Consider the following 22598-nt stretch of genomic DNA (forward strand, 5'->3'; position numbering starts at 1 on the left):
ACATTGGAAGCTGTAGCTTCAGATGGCCACTATTCTCATATGCCGAAGCAGCAGGAAAGAGATCCAGCTAAGCGCCGGCCAAATCATTGGCCGTAGCGTCGATATACCTGGGACACGAGAGAGCACTCTCTCCCATCTCAGCAAATATACTTTCGCAATGTCCCAATAATCGCTCCGTTCTGTACGGTCGCAGAGCAAAGATTGTCCAACTCTTTCCTTTTGAGATATCTTCCTATTTTCGGCATTGTGTGCATGAAATGCCTCAGCACTTTATGGACTGGGCTCGGCAACAGCTCCTACATTCATTGCTATCGAGATCAGACTCTCGTTCCCCAACCCCGGAGGATGCTTTACGTACCCAGCAGAAAAAGAGCACCACCTCCGTGCAAACTGAGCTGGGAGTTGCTTCTGCCGCTTCAAAATCGAACGCATGGATATGGAACCCGATATGGCTACGTACAAGCTTCCTCTCGGCAACAGCATCGACCTTCTTTGCTTTCATTGCGGTCTTGCTGCTCTTGCTATACTTTGCCAAAGCAGATGACGGCCTAACCCTCCGGACCTCAAATCATTTTACATGGACATATGGGCCGACCGCAGTGCTCACAATAGTCGTGGCTGCCTGGCGGCAGATCGATTACTACTGCAAGGCCCTTGCACCGTGGGATGAGCTGTATCGAGGAAACGCTCATCCGTCGAAAAGTGTGCTTCTCGACTACAAGTCTCCCTTACAAATTATAAGCTTCTACAACGCAGCCAAAAACAGACACTTCACTGTTATCGCCACCATACTTGGTTTCGTTGTTCTCAAGTTGATCACTGTTGCCTCCACGGGCCTTCTTTTTCCGAGCTCCATAACCGTGCCTAGCAGTCAAGTTGAAGTCTCAAGAATCACAAAGCTGGACGGTTCACTGTATGATGCGTCAGCCAATCAAGGACTTTTCGACCCATCGATCGTGTATACTGCCTATGCTGCCATGAACAAGGGTCTACCTTATGCAGATGGGACGACAACTGAAATGGTGTATGAACAAATTGGCGCGTTCAATTTACCGCAGCAGACTCGAGACATCAATGGAACGGTTAGCGCAGAGGTTCGTGCCCTTGTTCCCACATACCACTGCGAAAGTGCCCCCGTGGCAGTAAATCTTCAGCCGGCAAATGTGACAGATCTACATCCCGAAGATACTCTCCAGTTACTATTTCCCGAATGCACTTTACGAGCCGATGGGAAAGGGACCCCCGTCTATGCTCTCAATCCACAGACGTTCGTTTGTCCAGAACGTCAGCTGAGTCCTCTATTGCAGCAAATTGATTGCAACACGCAGACCTCTCCGGGGAGCCAAGATAATTGGCAACTTTTGACCTTGACGGACTTTCGCTACAATCAAACGATTGCCAATGCGAGCGGCCTGACTTTGGGAGACCCAATCTCTGCAACGGCTTGGTCTACGGGCGTGGCAGAGGTGGTTGGCATTGCCTGTAGATCGGGTTTTTCAATCGAAAAGATTCAGTTATCCTATGATTTCCAGAGTGTTCCTCGAGGCATTCGCGCGGCTCGTACAGGGGACAGCAACACAACCGTACTTGGAAATTTTACAGGCTTCGACCTCGGTGTTCTCACTACTTCGGCTCTGAGTGCCAGCGCAGATATGTTCGGCAATCTGGTAGATAACCAAGAGGTTCTTGAGTACCCGAACGTACTTTTCAAAATGATGGCTGCCATGAGTGGTGGCACTTACGAAGATTTGTTGAATGAGAAGACCATGATCACAGCCGCGGAGAAGGTTCTTCAACAAGTTGCTCTTCAATCAGCTGCTAAGTACATCGTCAGCAGTGACAACACAACGCTCCCAGGCACCTTCCTCCGAAACGAAGAGAGGCTCCAGATCAGCGATTTTTCACTCTGGGTGATGTTCTCGGGAAGCGCCGTAATGGCTTTGTTTACGTTATTTCTCCTATGGAAGCGACCGAAAAATCTTTGTCCCCATGATCCCGAGTCCTCGAGCAGGACTGCAGAGCTCTTGGCCCATAGCGTCGAGTTTAGGGATACATTGAGACGGGTTGGGCTCAGTGGGGATGATGAGGTCAATGCCAAACTACAAGACTTTAGATTCAGTGCGGAGCGTCGAGCGTTTGATGACGATGATCATGTCGTCTCTCTCGCGCTATCATCCTCGTCTGCACGGTCTCAGGATGCCACATACAACAACGATATATCTCGAAATGATTGGAAGGCGTGGTGGAGTCCCCTCACGCTGAAAACTCCAATTCTCGTCATCAGCCTCGTCATCCCACTGGCAACTGTTGGAGCTCTCGAAGCAGTACAGCAAGTTTCTGATGAACGGCATGGATTCGTTGCTGTCCCTGATTCGACCGACACTTCCATTTCCATATATACCCGGTTCCTCCCAGCATTGTTGATGTTGCTAGTCGCCACCATGATCAATGCTCTCGATTTCAATATTGCCGTTTTAGCCCCATACAATGCGCTCCGTTCCGAGGATCGCCATTCGTTATTGAGAAGCATTACAACTTCAAATCTAGGTCATCCCCCTCCGCTTGCCATTTGGAGGTCACTGCGACACCGCCAATGGGGGCCTTTCCTATCTGGGATTGCCAGCCTTGTCGCAAGTGTTCTGACTATTGTGGTTTCCGGCCTGTATACTGTCGACAGGTTGCATTTGTCTCAGACAGTCTCTTTAGATCGTTCAGACATTTTCAAGCCCAATTGGATTAACAGTGTCAAGGACGATGGCTCGGCAGCAGTTATAGCGAGCTTAACGGAAAGTTTAGGTCTGGACTATCCACAGTTCACATACGGAGAACTAGCCCTGCCATCCCTGAAGCCTGTTATGTCGGCGAAAAGCGATAATGAGCCCAACTCAACTGTGCAAATACGACTTCCAGCGTTGCGCAGCGATCTGCAGTGCGTGGAACTGGCTAGTGATATGGTGAATGTATCGGTAGACTATAATCTCAGGATCGAGACGGCGCAGGCATCAGTGTCTGCTGTGGCACCGTTACCACCAACGTGTCTGTTCGGCGGCACAAATGGAACGGCAAATTACATTCAGTTCAGTAACACTTTTACACTGCGTGGGAACTCGAGTTATGTCGGGAAGCTCCTGGATCTGCATGTGGGCCCATTCGATCCCATACAGGATTCTAGCTTTGGCGAGCTCTCGCCGAACACACAGGCGGACAATCCTCCTGGATGCCCTTCTCTAGCATTCGTCTATGGATATGCAGATGTCAATGCCCCATCTAGGACAGCGATGACGACCTTGATGTGCTCTCAGTATATTGATCAAGTTTCAGCGAATGTAACTTTCACCTGGCCCGATCTGGCTATTCCCACCATTCAACCCCCCGTTGTGAATGACTCTTCCGCGGAACGACTCCTGAGCAGTGCAGACGGCGAGACAGCGTTCCAGTTCCGTCTACAACTGCACATGGACGATGAATTCTCCTCTTTCAACCAGACTGCGAACAACACTTCCACACTCGCGGAAAGCTCAAGCCCATTGGACAACTTTTTTCAAGGCGTCCTCTTTGGCAAGCAGCCGCTGGACATTTCTCTTCTGGCGAGCAGCCGTGAAGCAGACATCTCACAGGTCTTTGGTGGCATCCGCGGGTTCTACCGTCGGTACATGGCACAGGCCATATCAAGCAACATGCGAGTGCCCCCCGAGAACCGCACAACAACCGTGACAGGCACACTCCTAGACGCGACAGTCCAAGCCCGCATCGTGCAAGATCGAACCGCGAAAGTCATTCTCCAGGTCCAACTGGGGTTAATCTTCGTGCTTGCCTCTCTCGCCACATACTGTTCCAAGCTACGTGAGATATTACCCTTCAATCCGTGTACTATTGCGGGCGTGGCGGCTCTGTTCGCGTGGAGTAGAATGTGCGACTTGGACGATCCTGTGGGGAAGGGAGTCATGGAAAATAGAGGAAAGGGACTGTGTGACGGGCGATATAGATATAGGTTGGGCTGGTGGAATATCGGGCAGGGGGGAGGAGAAACGCATAAGTGGTACGGAATTGACGCTATAAAGGTAGAGGAAGAGGACGCATAGCGCGACTGTAATGTTTTACATCTGACTGTCAGTATGTTAGGTAAAAAGGATAGTATTAGCCCCATCTGAAGGATTCGAAAATGCTCACATTTAAATGTGAGTGAACAATATATAAAAGGGAAGCAAGGTAGTTCAGAAATGAGAAGAGAGATATTTTCTGAAAGTTTCATTTCAATGGCTTGATACGATTGATGATGTTCTCTTCGTTGAGCCGTTAAGAGTTCGTCGTGAGATGATAATGTTAGTTTGATCTGATCTTTCGATTTCTATCCAAAATCTGCTTTTTCTTTCCAGACAAATGACCCGTCATGATGAAGCTCCCCATTTAAAATGTTCCTGTGATCCCAAATTTGCCGAGTGAGTACATGTATTTCGGTTCCTCACCGCGATGGTCCCCTCAAATGGTGAGTTCCGTCAGCTCGAAGTATAAAAACAAATCGACCCACAATGGTTTTTTTGCCAAAAAATATATATACATAGAAGGATAAAAAATTCAACTGGGGGCGTGAATGCTCGAACAAATTTGGAAACACGCAACTTTGTCAGAAAGGAATAGCGAAACATCATGTCCTCTTTAGGCAGCGTAAGCGGCGCCCACGGGGGATGAGATCGAAGAGCCGTCAACGAGGATGCCATCTGAGCACATGAAGTAGGCGTACCTCTCAACGGCATCAGTCGAGTCGAGGAAATCCATGGCCTCAGTCAGGAAATTGGCAACGTCACTGTCTGAGCCAGTTGCACCGAACTCAGTAAGCCAGACCTTGTTAATGCCATTAGCTTTGGCGGCGGTGATGACATCCTGGACATGGCTCTGGAAATAGGCCATGTTGCTAGCTGAGTCGTACCAATGGAAAGCAACAAAGTCGACCTTGCATTGGCCATTGCATGCCTCAAAAAATGCGTTGAGCCAGTCGATGCCCATGAGGGGGCTGGTCCCTGCACCATTGGTGATGGCAGGAGAACCGATTTGAACTTGGCCAGAGAGTGGGTTCATGTTGGCGATGTGCAGTTTGGCAGCTGTGGCAGGATCAATGTTTGATTGGGAGGCGAGGTCAGGTTCGTTGAAACTCAAGGCGTGCTTGGATCCACTGGCGATGGCAGCCTGGGCAGCGCTGGCCCAACCCGAGACAGAGTTCTGACCCCAGAGCAAGGGAACAAACTCTGCACCGGAGACAATCTGGCCGCCAGGCGAGGCGTCCCAGTTGTAAGCCCAGCTCATGCCCTTGCCAGCGAAGGCCTCAGTCAGGGAGGCATCGTTATAAGAGAGACCACGTTTGCCAGAAGTCGACCCAGTGTTCGGGGAGGAGCTGGGACTTGAGGTGGCCAACGAAGAAGAGGCACTGGTTGCAGGGCTTGAAGCCGGAGACCCACCGGTCACAGTGGCGAAGGTTGTTGGAACTGCAGATGACGAAGGGCCGCCATAGGATGGCACGGATGGGAAGGATACAGAAGGGCCACCACCGACGGCCGGGGCGCTTGTACTTCTTCCTGGGTTGGGAAAAAACTCTCCAGCAGTGGGGGTACCAGCGATGAGGCTGATCGAACTTGAGGGAGAGAGGCCGTCTGGTCCACTGAGCGTAGTAGACGAGGCTGGGACCGAGCTTGAGGAAGCACCGAAAAATTCCCCTGGGCCGCCACTAGGAGCTGCTGCTGCCGTCGAGCTTGAAGGGCTTGAAGGAGCAGCGCCAAAGCCCTGGCCTGCACCTCCAGAGGGAGCAGATGCTACAGAGCTCGAAGGGCTACCAAAGTTCTTGCCTGAATCTTCTGATCCGTCAACACCAGCAGTGGCTGTTACGGTGATATACTGAACAGATGTGGCAGTTATGGTGGAAGTTAAGACATAGCAAGATGATACGGTGCCGGAGGCTGGAGCAACGCCTGTGTTTGTGTAGTCATTGTTGGATGCGACTGCTGCGACTTCGGGGACGCTTGAGAAGCCCGTAGCTGTATCGGGAGAAGATGACTCGAGCGGGACGGGCTGGACGGTGACAGTCTTGACGGCCGTGGCCACGATAGAAGATGGGGCCCCCGCTGCTGAGGCACCAGAGTCTGAGCCCTTGGTGTGTGTACCATTCATGGGGTACACCCCACCAGTTGGCATAGCCCAGCCAGCCCCTGTGCCGCTTCCAACACCATAGTGAAATCGATCGTGTCGTTTGGGGTGAGCCAGGACGGCTGTAGCAAGCAACGCCACAGAGAAGAATTTGGTAACCATGTTGGAGATCAGATGACTAAGCTTGGGACAGAGATAGCGTCTGACAGGTACCCTTGCAGAAAGGCAGTGGAAGTATAGTATATGCGTTGTTTATAAGCGGCCCGCCTGGGGAATTCGGTAGCGATTCAATCAATGAAGGACCTAGTTGGGTGAATGGGCGGCCACGAGCGTAGCTCCGGCGTTGGCGAATGATAGAACGAAGGACTAGCCTTGCTGAAGGAAAGACGAAGTGCAATGTGTCGCACAAAACGTGTCTGGGAGCCTGCGAGGACGAAGAAAGCTGGGTAGAAAACACAAGGAAGGGGACGCAACTGAAACGACAAGAACCTCAAAGTTATAACTCTGCCAGCAGAGGGGTGGATGGAGCACATGGTGGAAGGGGTTGAGAGAGAATTGTGAATACGACAGCAAAATGGGTTGGCACGTTTCATGGTGGTCTTTCGTGCGACGATGACCCCAGTAGATGGTTGACCGCATGTTCCCCACTGGTATAAGAGACGAGTCTTTTCAGGACCCTCTTTGCTGGTGACAGGAAGAGAAAACGCATAAATAACATGTCATCAGGAGAGCAGTGACCGTGGGCCTAGCTACCCTGGTGCTGGAATGGGGTCCCACGATGCCCACCCCGGACTAGAAAAGGGGAAAGCGGCATAACAGGCGAGGTCAGTTGGCGAGGAGGCCATCGCCGCAGGGGCCTTGTGATTCCGAAGCCAGTCAGCGTCCAGATTGGTAGGATCCGGCCTGAAACCACCCACTGGGGCCGGCAATGCAGGGGAAACAGCCACAAAAAGGAGCACCAGCAAACCGGGGAGCTGGCGAGACCGGCTAGGCTATCGAATGGTTCGATAGGCGTTGGCTTGGCCAGCGGCCACGCTACCTACTGTCAGGTACCCGCAAGCCACGCAGCCACCCTTGCTTAGAGCTTTGCAGACAACGGAGAACAGTCCAGATCCGGAGATCGACTTTTGCCATGGGGCGGGACATCATCTCAGCATAGAGAGAAACATGAATGTTGATGCGGGCTGATAGATTTATGTACAACAGCGATGGAGAGGTATCTCAGCATGTACTGTAGTAACATGAGAAAGTTGATGAAGGCGAGGGAATTCAAATCCAAATGTGTGGTGGGCGACTGGGGAAGGGGAGGGGCTTGGCATCGACACGTCATCGCATTGCTGCCAACTTAAGCACCGAGTAATACCCTCCCTGTAAGTACCGAGAGTACCTACAAGTTACTAAGAGGCTTGCACTTAAGGACTTACAGTACCTAGGGCATACCTACCAGTACAGGATCTACTAGTGATGCTAGTAATTAATATCTACGCATTATCTCCAATCCGGAGTAGTTATTCCGTATCTACTAATTACTCGGTACAGCACTCGGTAGTACTGGCCAGGCTCCTGGATATATCAACCCCATCATCCCTCCGTCGTCTTGGAAACCTGACCTCTCTGCCATCCCGGAAGTCCGCACCATATCAACAGGGAGAGGAGAAATGGTCCAGCACTCCGTACCCGCTCAGGGATCCTAGGTATGTAGCCGCAGTTGGTCTCTGGGCAATCTACCCACTACCGTAATGTGGACTGCTTCAAACAACGTGCGTATTGGACGGAGTACTTGTCATTGTCGTCTAGCTCAAAGACAATTGTCAAAGTCATTTCGTCTAACAGCCACGCGTTCAAATGTCATGCAGAAGCGAAACTTTACGAGGTTCGGCGAGGATGTCAGGTCTAGATACTTATAGTAGGTGGACTGGTTTTCCGATTTCAGGCTTCAGGGCTTCTTCTCACGGCCTTGAAGCACTGCCATCACGTCGCTCACGTTGTCTTTATCGCCCTTGCGTTTCTTTGGACCACGCTTCCGTCCACTTTTCTTCCCTGACCCTTCGCCCTCGCCCCAACCAGCTCCGTCCTCGTCATCCTCATCGCCAACCCGACTTTCACCAAATCCTAGATCGAGATCCGCAGCATCTGCTCGGTCCCGTTCTGTCAGCCGAGCCAGCAATTGCTGCTGCCTGTCGGCTTTGTCGGGACCTGACTCGACAACTGCGTCCCCACCAGCCTCCTCATTTCTTCGTAGGCCCGCCGCCCGCTTAAGAGCCGAAAGGAGTGTGGGATCTTTCAAAATCGGATTGGTGCGGTCCTCGGCTGCTTCCTCTTGATTGCTTGTTGCAAAGTAATTTCGCGGCTTGTTGCTCGTCGATGCAACCGTCTTCTCGGTGGCGTTAATCGTTGCTGCTCTCTCCTTGTCGCCGGCTTCATCTTCTGACTCGCTGATAATGCTGGCGAGGGGATTGTAATCGGCCACACCTTCAAAAATATCGTCGTTTTCATCTTCAGCCGCTTGCTGGTCCAAAAGGGCCTGTTGCTTGGCCCGAAGTTCAGCTGGTACTTCCATTCCAAGAGGCTGGTTTAAATCGCCTTTTGGGATGTCCTCTTCTTTGTCAATCCATCGGGTCTTCCTCTTTGTCGTTCCATCTTTATTGGTGATGAGTAGTACCTCCCTTCGCCGCCCATTGATGATTTCGATGAATTTCTTCTTGTTTGGCCTGTCCGAGGTCACCTTTTTGAAGCGTTCTCCAAGTGCTGGCCCCGGACGTGAGGGTTCTAGGTTTCGACTTCGGCTCTCCTTCAGCCGCCGCAAGATCGCATCTCGTGTCATAGGCTCTTGAACGTCCCCAGCAGTCTCATTTTGTGCTTTCTTCGAAGTCGGTCCCACTGTCTTCACGTCCTTGTGCAGCACTTCATCAAGCTCGTCGTCTACGTGTAATTTAGCAGACTCCTCGTCCTTCTTCTCGGGTTGCGGAGCACTGTGGACATCTTCTCCTCGCCGAACCCTTTCCAGCAATTTCCAGTCCAAGCCTTTCACTAAATGTGTACTGCTGAGATCGCCCCCGATACCAATGTCGCTTTTCAGCTTTTCAAAAGTGGCTTCGTCGATCTGTTGTAGTTTATACATCTCTTCCAGTGCCTTGAAACGCTTTTCCTTGTCATCTGATGTCGCTACACCCTCATCATCTGTTCGTCGTGCCAGAGTGCGGTCTTGGTAGCCAGAGGCGAGTTTGGTGCCTTTCGGTGCGCTGGACTTGAATTTCTTCGCGGGAGGTTGTCCATCTTGTCCTTTCCGATATTCTGCAAGCTGTTGCGTGAATACTTTAGAGGCGTTATATCCCGCTACAGAACGAGGCGTCATGGGAATCGATGCGCGGGCTCTGGAGCCAAGAGCGGGCTTCTTGAAGGCTTGTGGCGAGGCCCCACTGCTTGACGTACTCGCATTTTGGTCAGTCTGAAGAAGACTGCGGAAATGAGAATTGTCCATCACAAGCTGTGCGGGTGCAGGAGCTCTCGCAAGTCGTCGGTCCGATATGAAGGAAAAACACTTGCTGAAGACAGTTGCGGGCGGTTTTGGAGAATCCAGAATAATGGGCATTTTTTAGCCTCACCAGCTCGGTGCCAGCCTAGTGACCTTGGGCCCCGCTTATCTCCAGACTCCAAATCCACGCCATCGATTCAAACGAAGTGCCGGACTTGCCTTCCTGTAACAACCTAACTGCCAAACAGACGTTCTAGAGATCAAGATGGGAAGAAAGCGCAAGAACGTTGAGCGGACCGAGAATTCCAACGAACCTCCCTTAAAGAGGCGGCCCTCAACAACGCCTTTGCCCGACGGTGTTCATCATTACCAGAATATCGAGGAAGTTCCGTGGGACATCCAGAAGTAAGAATCAGAAAGTCTACATCTTCTCAAGGCTAACCTTTCTCTCTCTGCAGGTATTGGCATCAGGGTTACTCAATATTTTCAAAGTATGATGACGGCATCTGGATGACTGACGGCTCATGGTACGAAGTCACCCACGAGTCGGTCGCAAAGTAGGTTTCCCCATCCTCTCGGCTCTGCACGAGGATTGTCTGACACTGATCAGTACCATTGCGCAACACATGGCAGAAGCTGCCCCAGCGGGAAAATCAATCATCTTCGATGTTATGTGTGGCGTAGGGGGAAATACCATCGCATTTGCTCTTTCCGGGAAATGGAAACGGGTCTACGCGATTGAGAAGGATGCTGCCACTCTAGCCTGCGCGAAGCACAATGCCGAGATATATGGTGTTGCTGATCGAATCACCTGGTTCCATGGGGATTGTTTCGAGATTCTAGGTCTGGATGAGTCCAAGAAAGCGAATACTGTGGAAGCGCTTAAGGCGATCGCGGCCAATTATGGTGTCATTTTTGCCAGTCCCCCTTGGGGAGGTACGTACTCAATACCAGGCAAACGATTTGGTGCTTATGGTTGATACAGGTCCCGGATACCGAGAAGCGGAAGTCTTCGACCTGGACGTCATGCAGCCATATTCTTTCGGCTATCTCTACGAATCCCTCAAGAAGCTAACGCCTAATGTGGTACTCTATCTACCGAGAACCAGTGACCTGCGGCAAATCGCAAAAGCTGTTGGAGAGGAAAAGAAGACTCAAATTGTGCATTATTGCACCAAGGGCAGTAGCCGGGCCTTGTGTGCATACCTGGGAGACTGGGGATCGCTGAAATTGGGAGACTTGTGATTCAAGTGTGTCGTGGACCTTTGCATAATGCCACCCTGTACCGTTATGATACCCTGAATTAGTAACTTAGCATACTGTGCCCTGCCTACGACCTTCACTTCGTGAGTGATGGAGTAGGACTAGGGTCAGCTGCGGCAAGGCTGCACAAGGCTGCCGGCGGCGCGTCAGGCTGCTGCCAAGTCACGCTAAACGCGAGTCATCCAGTCGATGGCTCCCTTCTCCAAACTCCGAACTGTCGTGATCTTGCGACTCCCATTTTGTCTACCTACAACATCTCCCACTCAACCTGACGGCGGGTTACGGCATCAACATCGAATCCCCAGCGCCTTATCTGAGGCGCTGCGATGACAGTCACCGTTACCTAAATGCGATGCCAAATTTGAGTGGCAAAAGAATCACGGCTGCGGGGTCAGCGCAGTTTCACTCCAACATCACTTCCTCCCGTCAACCGGCATCATGGCTACCGATGTCTACCAGCAAGCTAACGACCTCGATCATCTCTTCGACGACAACGACGATGAGATAGCAGACTCAGCAGCCAATACCCCATTCGACCAGAGTTTCAGTGTGCCGGCAGACACGAATGATGAACTCAGTGCGCTGTTGAATGAAGGCGGTGGCGAGGGCTTTAACTTGGATGAGCTGAATGAAAGAGAACTGGAGCAGGGAGAAAAGGCAGAAGATGCGGTTGATTACGAAGACATCGGCGATGATGAATCGTTACCTGAGGAGGAGCCGATGCAAGTTGAGATAACAACGGACATGCTGCCAGGGATCGAGGAGAACGCGTTGGATGGCCTGGATGATGACGAGCTCTTCGGCCCCTCTAGTCCTATCTTAATCAGTGCCCCGCCGCCGACAACTGTTCCTTTGAAGGCCGAGGAGAAACCTGCGAAGGATGGCGATCACGAGTCCGATCTTGCTTCGGAGCATGGAGACGAAGCTACACAAGACCTCTCTATGCTTGAGCCCGAGATGGACGAGGTTGAAGATGCAGAATATCGTATACAGCTGGCTCTTTTCGCACAGTCTGGAAAGGGCTACATTCCAAAAACTGAGCAAGAGAACATCGAAGAATGGCTGAAGGTCGAGTTCCCCAAGTTCAAACGCGACGAGGCACCGTATTTCAATAAGCTCTTCCCTCCCCGACCGCACAAATGGCAGGGTAAAACGCCTTTAAAGCTCCCCAGACAAATCCGCCCTACGAAAGTCAATTTGGAAATTGAACAAGACCAGAGAGTGGCCTTCAATTCAATAGCCCCGATCACTGCGCCAGAGGTTGCCACAGATTTCGTGAAGATTGGCCAACCTACAGCGCCTCAGGGGATTGCGGAGTCTTCAGAGGAATCTGATTCCGATGAGCCTCTCCCTGGCGGTCTGACGATGAGAGATTTGGAGTTCATATGCACTGACTTCGAGACGTTATCGCACCTTGCACCTTCGGACGACGAGTATGTAGAGGTTCAACCCCGAATTGTCGATAGCGATGAAGAGATGTTCGGTTTTGATGAACTTCATGATGCCGAAAAGCCTCGCAAGAAGCGCCGCCTTGGTTTGGATCCTCAAGATATTGTCAAAATCCGTCAGCTTGACGTCCCGTCCTTCGATGATCCTGAGAGGGCTACTGCACGACTTGCCACCAAGGTCGTACTGGATTTGAACGACACCGACTTACTTGTTGAAGAAGTCGATCTAGAGGCCCTCAAAGCGAAGGCTCGCCCGGGCGAGAAGCAACGTGCTGTCAAGACTCTCAAGGATCGCCTCCAACATCGCTTCAAAACTTCGAATGATGCTGAGTACGATCTTCTCAAGCAGAATCACCGACACAAAGTCCGAGGTCAACTCACAAATTTGACCATCGAGCATTCACTGCCCGCAGTCCGTTTGCAGTACCCGTACTATCAAGTTCAGTTGTCTTTGCAAGAGTTGCGCAATTTCCATAGGAAACGGATGCACTTCAGACATCCTGTTGTTTTTCGGCAACCTGCAAAGGTCAAGAGAAAGCATCAAAAGCATCGACCTGCCTTGGAGCTGTATCCCACAACGAAAGAGATTTCGATGGCCGATAACTCGTCGATAATTCTCCTCGAATATTCCGAAGAACATCCGCTGATGCTCTCTCAGACGGGCATGGGTAACAAGATCATCAATTATTACCGCAAGAAGACCAATGACGACAGTTTCAGGCCCAAATATGATATCGGCGAGACCTCCATGTTGCTACCAGAAGATAAATCTCCCTTCTACATCTTCGGCCAAATCGATCCTGGCGAAACTATGACTGCTCTCTACAACTCAATGTATAGAGCCCCCATCTTCTCGCAGGATACCAACTCCCACGATTTCTTGGTAATCCGAGAAACTACTGGAGTGCACGGCCAAAGCCACTACCTGAGGAACCTCGAAAATATTTTCGTGGTCGGGCAGGAACTACCTTCAGTTACTGTGCCTGGAACACATTCTCGCATGGTCACAACTGCAGCCAAGAATCGTCTGAAAGCCATATCATACCGCATTGCCCGCAAGAAAAGGACCAACCGAATCCACGTTGAAGATGTTACGAGGCATTTTCCTGGAACGACGGATATGCAGAACCGACAAAAGATGAAAGAGTTCATGGTTTTCAACAAAGAATTCAAAGAGTGGGAAATGAGGCCGGGTGACAAGGTTCCCAGCGAAGAGCAGATCCAGTCCTTGATTCGGCCGGAAGACATCTGTCTGTTAGAGTCGATGCAAGTCGGCGCACAGTATCTTCAGGATGCTGGGTACGCGGATAATGATGAGGAAGACGACACCAAGGAGAACGAGGCCGATAGTATCGAGCAGCAACTGGCTCCTTGGAGGACAACGAAAAATTTCCTGCAGGCCGCTCAAGGCAAGGCTATGCTCAAGTTGTACGGCGAGGGAGATCCATCAGGCCGCGGCGAGGCATTTTCCTTTATCAAGACGAGTATGAAGGGCGGATTTCGACCAATAGGCGGTTCTGCCATGGATGCCATCGCTCTGAAGAAAGAACTCGGTGGCCACAGCTATAATGTTGCAAGACAGCAGAAATCCTACGAAGAATCCATTCGTGGCATCTGGGACAAGCAGAAAGCTAGTCTCGGGTCGAAAATTGAGCCTTCAGATCTAGACATGGAAGGGGATGTGGACGCTCAAGAAGATAAATATCCCGAGATTCGGCCCAACATCCGAGCAACGCCAATGTCTCGAACGCAGACGCCTTCAATCTCGAGACGCCGGGATGACGAGACGGCCACCTCATTCAGCAGACGCAGCGTGGGCAGTCAGACTCAACGGGCACTACGGATTGTGCGCCGAATCAAAACCAAAGATGGAGAAATCATCGAACAGGAACACTTTGAAACTGACCCGGCAGTGATTAAGCGATATATCAAGATTAAGGAAACGGAAGAGGTGCAATCTACAAGGTTTGTGACTGGCCACAATTTTGCGTCCCTGTCTCCTGCTTACATGTGCAAAGTCTCAGTGAACTTGAACCTACTGGCGACCCAGAGCTGGATGCGCGGCAAAAGAAACGGTTAGTAATACCACCCATCATGTGCACCTTCGATTGCTGGGATTGCTAATGACTCCAAACAGACTCGAAGAGGCCATCGCGCAGCTCGAGAAGAACAAGGCCCGCAGGCAAAAGCGCAACAAGAACAAAGAAGCCAGGCAAGGCATTACCTCGCCCGGTGGCACAGCGATGTCTCCGGACGGCGACGGAGCTGGCGGTGGCGGCAGGAACACGCAACCCACGCAGCGGAAGTGTGCGAATTGTGGCCAGGTGGGCCACATCAAAACCAACAAAAAGTCAGTCACCAGTGCTAAGTGTAAAAATTGCAATCTCCCCATTGACCGCAAAGTTGGGTCCCTGTTGATGAGTGCACCGAACTTCTCGGGTCAGAGGCATTGAGAGGAGCGTCCTTCCTTACCGCTTTGGTCTGAGAACGGCGGCTCATCGGAACGCTTTCGATGCGAGAATGGGACTCGACCTTGCTTCACTTGATGTTCGTCCGACTCGAGGATATGTTTCGATGTTCCGTCCCTTTCGCCCATGGCGGTGAAAAATCACCTTGTGCCGCCATGCAGAAGCAAGTTGTGCGCAGTTCCCGGACTACCTCGGCGATCCGAAGCTCTCTTTAGCTCTCTTTAGCTCTGTGCTCGTCTCCTTTTCACTCTTATTGTCTCCTGGCCATTATTCATTTGCTGACATTGTTTCACTATCAAGATTATGTCCCCTGCTCAACGGCACCATCAAACAGGAAGACGGCTTCAACAACGCTGCGTTCATGGGCGCGCCGCCCACGATGTCTTAACCAGACCCTCGACCAAGACTCCGCAGTTCGGTTATTGTACATGGCGGCAACGACAGCTAGGGACAAAATATTCGAGAGGGGACGACGATATCCCAAGTGGATCGAACAGCCTTCGTCCTTAGTATGACTGGGCAAATGGGTCGGCGGCATTTGCAAGGTACGGTGCAAGGGACGTCATTGCGTCTATATAGAGTGCCTTTCATTGATTGCATGGCGTGGTTATACCACATCGGATGATGTGATCTTTTGAGCAAAAGCGTGGGAATGGTGAAAAGCATAGCCGGCACGATAATCTTTTGCATGTACCAACATGATTCGAGGCTTCTCTGGAGCCATTTTCGGTGCTGGAGCTAAAACCCTTTTCAGAGCGGATCCTCGAGATGCAGCCTTAGGGATCTACTCCCTGCTCCTCGTTGCATATCACACATACAACCCTCGCATGATATCCGTAAATCTCCGATCCCAAAGCAACGCTGACGCTGAGTGAATGAGATCTATCTCATCACGTGGCCGGCCCTGCGGCATGAGTGACCGATCCCGTGACGGACTTTTATCGGAAACCATTTTGATGCTATCAATATGCTCTGACCGCCAGGAAACTCGAGCTTGTCTGTAAATGGGCATAATAACCTTCCGGCTTGCGTCTTTGGTGTCCCACAAATCTTCTCATAAAACCCGACTGTTCTGTAAGTGTGATCATTTCTTGGTGCAAGACGTAAGAGACCAGAAGAAGTATCTCGACGTTCAGTATGACCTCGAGCAAACCGTCATACATCATCGTCGGAGCCGGCGTGTTTGGAGTATCCACTGCCTATCACCTGATCAAGAAGTACCCTGACGCATCAGTGACTTTGGTTGACCGGGATGCCTTTGACGCAGAGAGTCGCGTGGCTGCCTCGTGGGACTGGAACAAGGTAGTGCGCGCCGACTACGACGATATAGTATACTGCCAACTGGCGCTTGAAGCACAAGACATCTTCGAAACGGATCCGTTGTGGAAGCCCTATTTCCATCAGACTGGCATCTTTTGGACATGCCGCAGCAACTACGCACAGGAGGTTATCGACAACTACAAGAAACTCGGCCGGACTGCGGATCTTCGAGCCGTGTCCGTCGACGAGGCCCGGAAGCTATACGGGGGACTTTTCGAAGACGCTGATTACAACGGGGTCCAAGAAGTGCTCGTCAACAAGACCAGTGGCTGGGCTGCTGCCGGAGACGCTCTGCGAGCCGTCACCCGCAAAGCCATAGAGCTCGGTGTGAAGTACGTAACAGCAGAAGTTGCAACGTTGCTGCTCGACAGCCGCGGCCGCTGCTATGGAGTCAAGACAACAAAAGGAGAGACCTTGACAGCCTCGCACATTATCCTCTGCACGGGTGCATATACGCCCAAACTGTTGGAATTGAGCGCTGCCAGTAGTGGTCTGAAAGACCTTCGAACCGAAGGGAGAATTGTAGCAGGTGGCATCACAACGGGAATGACCAAACTTGACGACGAGTCATATCAAAGATTTGCTACTATGCCCGTGGGCGTTCAGGGGTACACTGCACAAATAGGTAATGTCCTACCTTGATCAGTCTCACATCAGCGGCAGTACACCTAACTGTTGAAAACAGGTCCGTTTATCGGCAGTCTTCCCCCGACTCCAGACAGAGAGATCAAGTGGTGGGGACAGACGATATTTAAAAACACTCATGAAGTCTTACCCGGTCGCCATCTTTCCGCACCGCCTGCAGAGCCAGACTACGCCCAATGGAAAGTTTCCAGGAGACTCAAGGAAGATATCGACTATGCCAACAAGGTGTTTTACGGTAAGAATGGCGCGCACTGGAAGATGGAGAAACATCGGATCTGCTGGTATGTATTCCCACTACCGTCCCCCCGCCCGTTTTCTGAACGACAGGATGAGCTATGGCATTATACTAACCTCAGGCGACCAATAAAAGGGATGCCTTCACCACCAGCTCGGACTTCATCATCTCGCCACACCCAGCCTCCAAGGGGCTGTACCTCGCAACCTGTGGCTCGTTCCACGGCTACAAGTTCTTCCCGGTGCTCGGCAAGTACGTCCTGCAAATGCTGGAGGGCTCGCTGTCGCCACAATTGCTAGAGAAATGGGCTTGGGATCGCGAGCGGCCGGATCCGTCACTTAACCCGGATTGGCCGAGGGCAGAGATGAAAAATCTCCTGGACCCAGTGAGAACTTCGAAACTGTAGCTGGAAAATTATGTGGCTCTTGGTGGGACCCCTGGAGGTGTAATGGAAGGAAGGTTTGGACGCGCAAAAATACACACACATATATATATGCATGAAAAGATCCTTTATCCCATCCGATTCGTCCTTTCTTGGTGTTATTACTGTCAAAACTGTTTGAGAAAACAATCATCCTCGATCTTGAGAAGCACAGGAATGACATACATCGCTGGCTAAGGTAATTGACGGTGTCGAGCCTTGTTTGTCAGACTGGGTCATTTGCTCCGCAAAGGTGCGATTTATGAGTCCGTCATCCCAGGGTCCGCCGAACGAGGTGTGCGGATGTTTGAAAAGTCAAAGGCGACTTCATTGTTGACGACGACTTCACGAACATCACGATGCAAGCACCTCAATATCGAAGCTGGTAGTTTTTGCATGGTGTTGGGGCTATCCCATTAGTCAAAGTTTCAAGCTATATCTGGAGGCATTGTTGATTCTGATCGCTTCGGAATCGAGCATATATATTACGGGCAAGTCAAATTTAATGTGAGAGTAGAGGGAGAATCGGGCCGGGAGTGTTTTGAGCCGGTCCTCGTGATCTTCAGACCAAGTCCCGCCGAGCAACTTTGGGTGGGAACTTTCAGGAGGATAAAGTCACCAATTTCGGCGGATCAATCTAGACCACATTCAAGAGGGTTCTGGGGCACTCGGAAGTTCATCCCAGTGTCCGGGCCAGAGCTTCAGATTCATGTATCGTATCTCACATCGATCTGGCGATTTGTTTTCCCTGATCAGGTAGGGGTGTTTTTGGCGAGCATTGACAACACGGCGCATATATGTCCGAGGAGCCAAAAGCCGCCTTCTCCACCACGGTGCTGGTTCCCGCCCTCCGGCGTCCGGGCTATAGCACCCTATGCTCGAGACCAAAGAGGCTTCGGGCTTCCCTTACCGAAAAGGACGAGCGCGTTCTGGATCGGATAGATATCAAACGCGTGAATTTTAGACACTGGGACTCTCCCTCACTCTCTGCAATAGCGTCTTGTTGATGAGGTGGACTGGGTAGAAGGCCTCTTCGTTTAACGTCGATATACTCGCGCAAGACTCAGGAAGAAAATGGAGGAGCATTTCCCGGAGCCGTGGGTGAAGACGCCCTTGATCGAAAGCCGGCCCTTCGGAGAAGCAGCGAAATGGTACATCTATCCTCACATCCGCCGGGGCTTGATTCCTCCTTGATTCGTGACCGTTCTAAATCGTAGAAGCAGAGTCTTCCTGAAGCTCGACAATCTACAACCCGCCGGGTCCTTCAAGTCTCGAGGTATCGGGAACTACATCCTGCGCCGAGACGCTGAACGTCGGGGATCTTCCAAAATACACTTCTATGCGGCATCAGGAGGCAATGCAGGCATTGCCTGTGTCCACGCCGCCAAGTTGGTAGGCCACCTGGCGACAGTGGTGGTCCCTACCACTGCAAAGCCTGCAATGGTGTCTAAGTTGTGGGCCATTGGGGCAATGGAAGTCATTCAACATGGCGCCAGTATCGCAGAGGCCCAAGAATACATTCAGAAGGACCTGTTGCCAAAGGACCCCAACGGCTGTTTCGTTCCGCCCTTTGACCATCCAGACATATGAGAAGGCAATGCGACGACCATGAGGGAAATCGCAGAGCAGCTTGGAGGAAAGCCTGATGTTGTGGTCTGCAGCGTCGGAGGCGGAGGCTTGCTGAACGGAATCATGCAGGTGCTTGACGACAAGGGCTGGAGCAACGAGGTCGAGGTCCTGGCGATGGAGACAGAGGGCGCGGACTCGTTGAATCAATCTCTGCAAGCCGGAAAGCTCATCACGCTCCCGCGAATTACATCCCAGGCCACCAGCCTGGGAGTCGTCAGGGTTTCTCAGAAAACATTCGACTACGCCCGGCGCCCGAACGTCACGAGCGTCGTCCTCTCGGACGCCGAGGCCGCACGAGGTTGCTGTCTCCTGGCGGAACACGAACGGATGATGGTCGAGCTGACCGTCGGCGTCAACGTGCCCGTCTGTTACGGGGGATTTCTGCAGAAGGTCCTAGGCACCAGGAAGACTCTCGATCGATCGAGCAGGGTCGTGATAGTGGTTTGCGGTGGAAATGACATCAGCATTGAGATGCTGATGGACTGGCGCACCGCGATGTTGGGCGTGGAGGGCCTCGAGGAAAGCACAGCGGCTGCAGCACCCAGAACGAGGCCGCGCCGGGTAGCCGTGAACTGAGCGACGACAGAATCGTTCGGGATTCGAGAAGACTCGGCGTTGTACTCATGCATGGCTTTGGCCATTTTTGATTGACGTAAAGAGATACTTGAGAATCAGTCGGAAGACGATGCGTTGGGAGGAATATCCTCGTACCTTTCCGAAACGGCACAAGCATACTCGATAATATGCTTGCGGCTCGTGCACGCGAAGAGGGTTCACCCGGTCGCACGTGACAAGACTTGGCATTTAGGGATGCCAAGCGCTTGAAATGACACCAAGTCGTTCGGTTCTTATAAAGTCTGACATTTGCCCCGACAACAGCTTCAATTCTAATCATGTCCTCCAATTGAGTCGCAGTCCCAATCGGAGGAAAGCTCCCAAGTAGTTTGATTTCACCACCATTATGTTCAGAAGACACGGCGCTTTCCCAGCGAGATACTTCTGTCGAGTCTTGCGCTTACTGTACCTTGGGTGTTGAGCCCCCGACCGCCGCGCCTGCGACGAAGTCATCCTGTTTCCTTCGAACAGTGCTGCAATCCACGGGCTAGAAGTCGAAACTCTTCAAGACTGGGTGCCTTAATTTTCAGGATTTGAAAAGCCGCAATGGTAAGCACGTCGGTCGCCTTTCAAGAAAGCCAATCAATGAATTGAGGGTGAGTAATTGATGCCATCAACCCGAGACCGATGACAACGTCGCAACTTCGACAACTTTCGGGATGTGCTGTCACACATCGATAAGGGCCCAGAACGTCCGCTGGACGCACGTTCTTTATCAGCCAATGATTGTCCGCTGGTGCCGCCAGCGGCTGCCCTTCCCTTTTAATGTCTCAGCCGGGTCCGGCTTGCCGATCATATGACCGGCATAAGGCCAATGTCCCCTTTCGGTTTCGAAATCCTGATCAGTCTAACGGATCCTGTTGAGACACAGCGGCACAGCGGTTGCAGTGGCCGATAAGGCCATCGGCGTGGCGTCTTGAGGAGGAAGCGTATCTGGATTTAAGCTTCCTCATTATCATGTTCAACCTCGTCCCTCACCCTCATCGATACTTGTCTCTTTGAATCTTGTCGTTCTAATAAAACAATGGCGCAATCATTCTTGAAGAACTACTTGGGCCTTGGATGGTCGTCGCCGGCGGATGACAAAACCCCCATCAGGGCTTTGCCGGCCTCTTGGTACACCTCACAGGAAATGTATGAGCTTGAGAGACGAGCGATTTTCTCCAGAAAATGGCTTCTGACCACGCACAAACTGAGACTGGCGAACCCAGGGGACTGGCTACGGTATGAAGTGGCCGGTTTCCAGTTCATTCTCTGTCGAGACCGCGATGGGAACATCAATGGCTTTCACAATGTCTGCAGACACCGTGCCTTTCCCATTGTGACTGAGGAGAAAGGGCACAACAACATCTTTTCTTGCAAATACCATGGTTGGTCATATGGCCTCAACGGCAACCTCACAAAAGCACCGGAATATCAAGATCTACCTGGATTTGATAAGTCGAAGAATGGTCTTCTGCCGATCCATACCTACATTGACCATAATGGATTCATCTGGGTGAACTTGGATGGCGGTGCGAAGCCAGAAATTGCCTGGAACGATGACTTTGAAGGCGTCGACAAGCAAGACAGGTTTCAATACTACAATTTCGACGAGTACCAATTCGATCACAGCTGGGAGATGGAGGGTGAATATAATTGGAAAATCTTGGCGGACAATTACAACGAATGTTATCACTGCAAGACGACACATCCTGATATTCCCACTATCGCGGATCTCAGTTCTTACGGTGTCGAGACAAAGGCCGGCCATATCCAACATTTCGGCAACCCTACGCCGGAACAGATTGCCCGTGGTCTTAGGGTGGCTGCCACCTATTTTTTCCCCAATGCCTCCTTGAACGTTTCGTAAGTGCATCATTCGGGTTGGACGAGCCACATTGCTAATTCTTCCCCAAGACCGCACTTTTTCTTTATCCAGAGATTTGTGCCCAGCGGTCCTGTCAAGTCGACCATGAAGTATGAAGTCTACAGGAACAAGAACTCTAGTGACGAAGATTTTGAACTCGTCAACCAAATCTACAAGAGAATCATGTCAGAGGACAAGTACCTGTGCGTCAACACACAGAAGAATCTCAACGCCGGAGTTTTTGTCAATGGCGAGTTGCACCCCAGGATGGAGAAGGGCCCTCTGTTCTTCCAGAAAACAGTGCGCGAGCTTGTGCAAGCCCACCACAAGCGAGAGACAGAGGCCCATGATGAGATCTGGCCGGCTCGACAAACTCTACCCAAGGCCGATGTGACCAGCCAGAAAGACGTGGCCTTCTGCTCCGCCGTGGATTGCTGCAGGATCAATAAGGAGCCCATTGCAGTGTAGCAGCCGTCAGGGCATGTAGATGTTCCAGTTCGATAGCATTCTGCTAGTTTAGCGGCGCTGTGATAGAATTCGCATTCACGATCTTAAGACGTCTTAGCTGCCATGTTTGCCCCCCAAATCGTTCTATGCCGTTCAACCATCTCCAGTATTTCCATGAATCCTCGACGAGTGGTCGGGTTGATTCCAGAAGGATGTCTTGCTCGAGGTTGGATCCGCGCCAATCGTTAAAATGACGGATGAATCACGATGGTCATTGATCAAGCTTCCCGCGGGGCTTGTGGCGAGGTGGCGATTATTTATTTAGTGGAACAGAATCCCCCTTTGCTCGTAACCTTAAGAATTCATGAAACTACAACGACAACGACGACGACAACAACAACAGCAACAGATAAGGCACCTTACTTTGTTTTGCTGTCCATACAATGGCAACCATACACAGGCCCATGCAATCTTCGGCTGACAGTCTCCCCGACCTCTAAGGTCATTCTGGGCTCTTTTGCTGAGGTCCAACATGACTCCGACCGAGGAGGCCACCAAGTTCAACGGAAGACAACGATCACATCATGCTTGCCTCACTTGCAGGTTTGTTACGCTTCTTGAAGGGTTCTTTCTGTGTCCTGTGTGCCA

The 22598-nt window shown here is 51.5% G+C and overlaps 9 protein-coding genes across 9 annotated transcripts; 7 read left to right on the plus strand and 2 right to left on the minus strand.

Moving 5' to 3' along the window:
* Nucleotides 1-272: 272 nt before the first annotated feature.
* Z519_00719 (uncharacterized protein) lies at nucleotides 273-4082 on the plus strand (the record flags this gene model as incomplete). Its single annotated transcript, XM_016758476.1, has 1 exon — nucleotides 273-4082. The coding sequence occupies one exon, from the start codon at nucleotides 273-275 to the stop codon at nucleotides 4080-4082; it is 3810 nt and encodes a 1269-aa protein (XP_016625725.1).
* Nucleotides 4083-4656: 574 nt separating this feature from the next.
* Z519_00720 (uncharacterized protein) lies at nucleotides 4657-6297 on the minus strand (the record flags this gene model as incomplete). The annotated part of the gene is made up of 1 exon (XM_016758477.1): nucleotides 4657-6297. The coding sequence occupies one exon, from the start codon at nucleotides 6295-6297 to the stop codon at nucleotides 4657-4659; it is 1641 nt and encodes a 546-aa protein (XP_016625726.1).
* Nucleotides 6298-8071: 1774 nt separating this feature from the next.
* On the minus strand, nucleotides 8072-9727 carry Z519_00721 (uncharacterized protein; the record flags this gene model as incomplete). Its single annotated transcript, XM_016758478.1, has 1 exon — nucleotides 8072-9727. One exon carries the CDS (start codon nucleotides 9725-9727, stop codon nucleotides 8072-8074), a length of 1656 nt encoding a protein of 551 aa, XP_016625727.1.
* Nucleotides 9728-9875: 148 nt separating this feature from the next.
* Nucleotides 9876-10855, plus strand: Z519_00722 (uncharacterized protein; the record flags this gene model as incomplete). Its single annotated transcript, XM_016758479.1, has 4 exons — nucleotides 9876-10015; nucleotides 10069-10167; nucleotides 10221-10546; nucleotides 10596-10855. The coding sequence occupies 4 exons, from the start codon at nucleotides 9876-9878 to the stop codon at nucleotides 10853-10855; spliced, it is 825 nt and encodes a 274-aa protein (XP_016625728.1).
* A 456-nt stretch (nucleotides 10856-11311) lies between these two features.
* Nucleotides 11312-14774, plus strand: Z519_00723 (uncharacterized protein; the record flags this gene model as incomplete). The annotated part of the gene is made up of 3 exons (XM_016758480.1): nucleotides 11312-14286; nucleotides 14340-14396; nucleotides 14459-14774. 3 exons carry the CDS (start codon nucleotides 11312-11314, stop codon nucleotides 14772-14774), a joined length of 3348 nt encoding a protein of 1115 aa, XP_016625729.1.
* Nucleotides 14775-15926: 1152 nt separating this feature from the next.
* Nucleotides 15927-17395, plus strand: Z519_00724 (uncharacterized protein; the record flags this gene model as incomplete). The annotated part of the gene is made up of 3 exons (XM_016758481.1): nucleotides 15927-16734; nucleotides 16795-17035; nucleotides 17125-17395. The coding sequence occupies 3 exons, from the start codon at nucleotides 15927-15929 to the stop codon at nucleotides 17393-17395; spliced, it is 1320 nt and encodes a 439-aa protein (XP_016625730.1).
* A 1089-nt stretch (nucleotides 17396-18484) lies between these two features.
* Z519_00725 (uncharacterized protein) lies at nucleotides 18485-19000 on the plus strand (the record flags this gene model as incomplete). The annotated part of the gene is made up of 2 exons (XM_016758482.1): nucleotides 18485-18561; nucleotides 18631-19000. The coding sequence occupies 2 exons, from the start codon at nucleotides 18485-18487 to the stop codon at nucleotides 18998-19000; spliced, it is 447 nt and encodes a 148-aa protein (XP_016625731.1).
* An 18-nt stretch (nucleotides 19001-19018) lies between these two features.
* Nucleotides 19019-19615, plus strand: Z519_00726 (uncharacterized protein; the record flags this gene model as incomplete). Its single annotated transcript, XM_016758483.1, has 1 exon — nucleotides 19019-19615. One exon carries the CDS (start codon nucleotides 19019-19021, stop codon nucleotides 19613-19615), a length of 597 nt encoding a protein of 198 aa, XP_016625732.1.
* Nucleotides 19616-20678: 1063 nt separating this feature from the next.
* Z519_00727 (uncharacterized protein) lies at nucleotides 20679-21971 on the plus strand (the record flags this gene model as incomplete). The annotated part of the gene is made up of 2 exons (XM_016758484.1): nucleotides 20679-21502; nucleotides 21554-21971. The coding sequence occupies 2 exons, from the start codon at nucleotides 20679-20681 to the stop codon at nucleotides 21969-21971; spliced, it is 1242 nt and encodes a 413-aa protein (XP_016625733.1).
* Nucleotides 21972-22598: the final 627 nt, after the last annotated feature.

The sequence above is a fragment of the Cladophialophora bantiana genome (assembly GCF_000835475.1).
Source record: "Cladophialophora bantiana CBS 173.52 unplaced genomic scaffold supercont1.1, whole genome shotgun sequence".
NCBI lineage: Eukaryota > Fungi > Ascomycota > Eurotiomycetes > Chaetothyriales > Herpotrichiellaceae > Cladophialophora > Cladophialophora bantiana.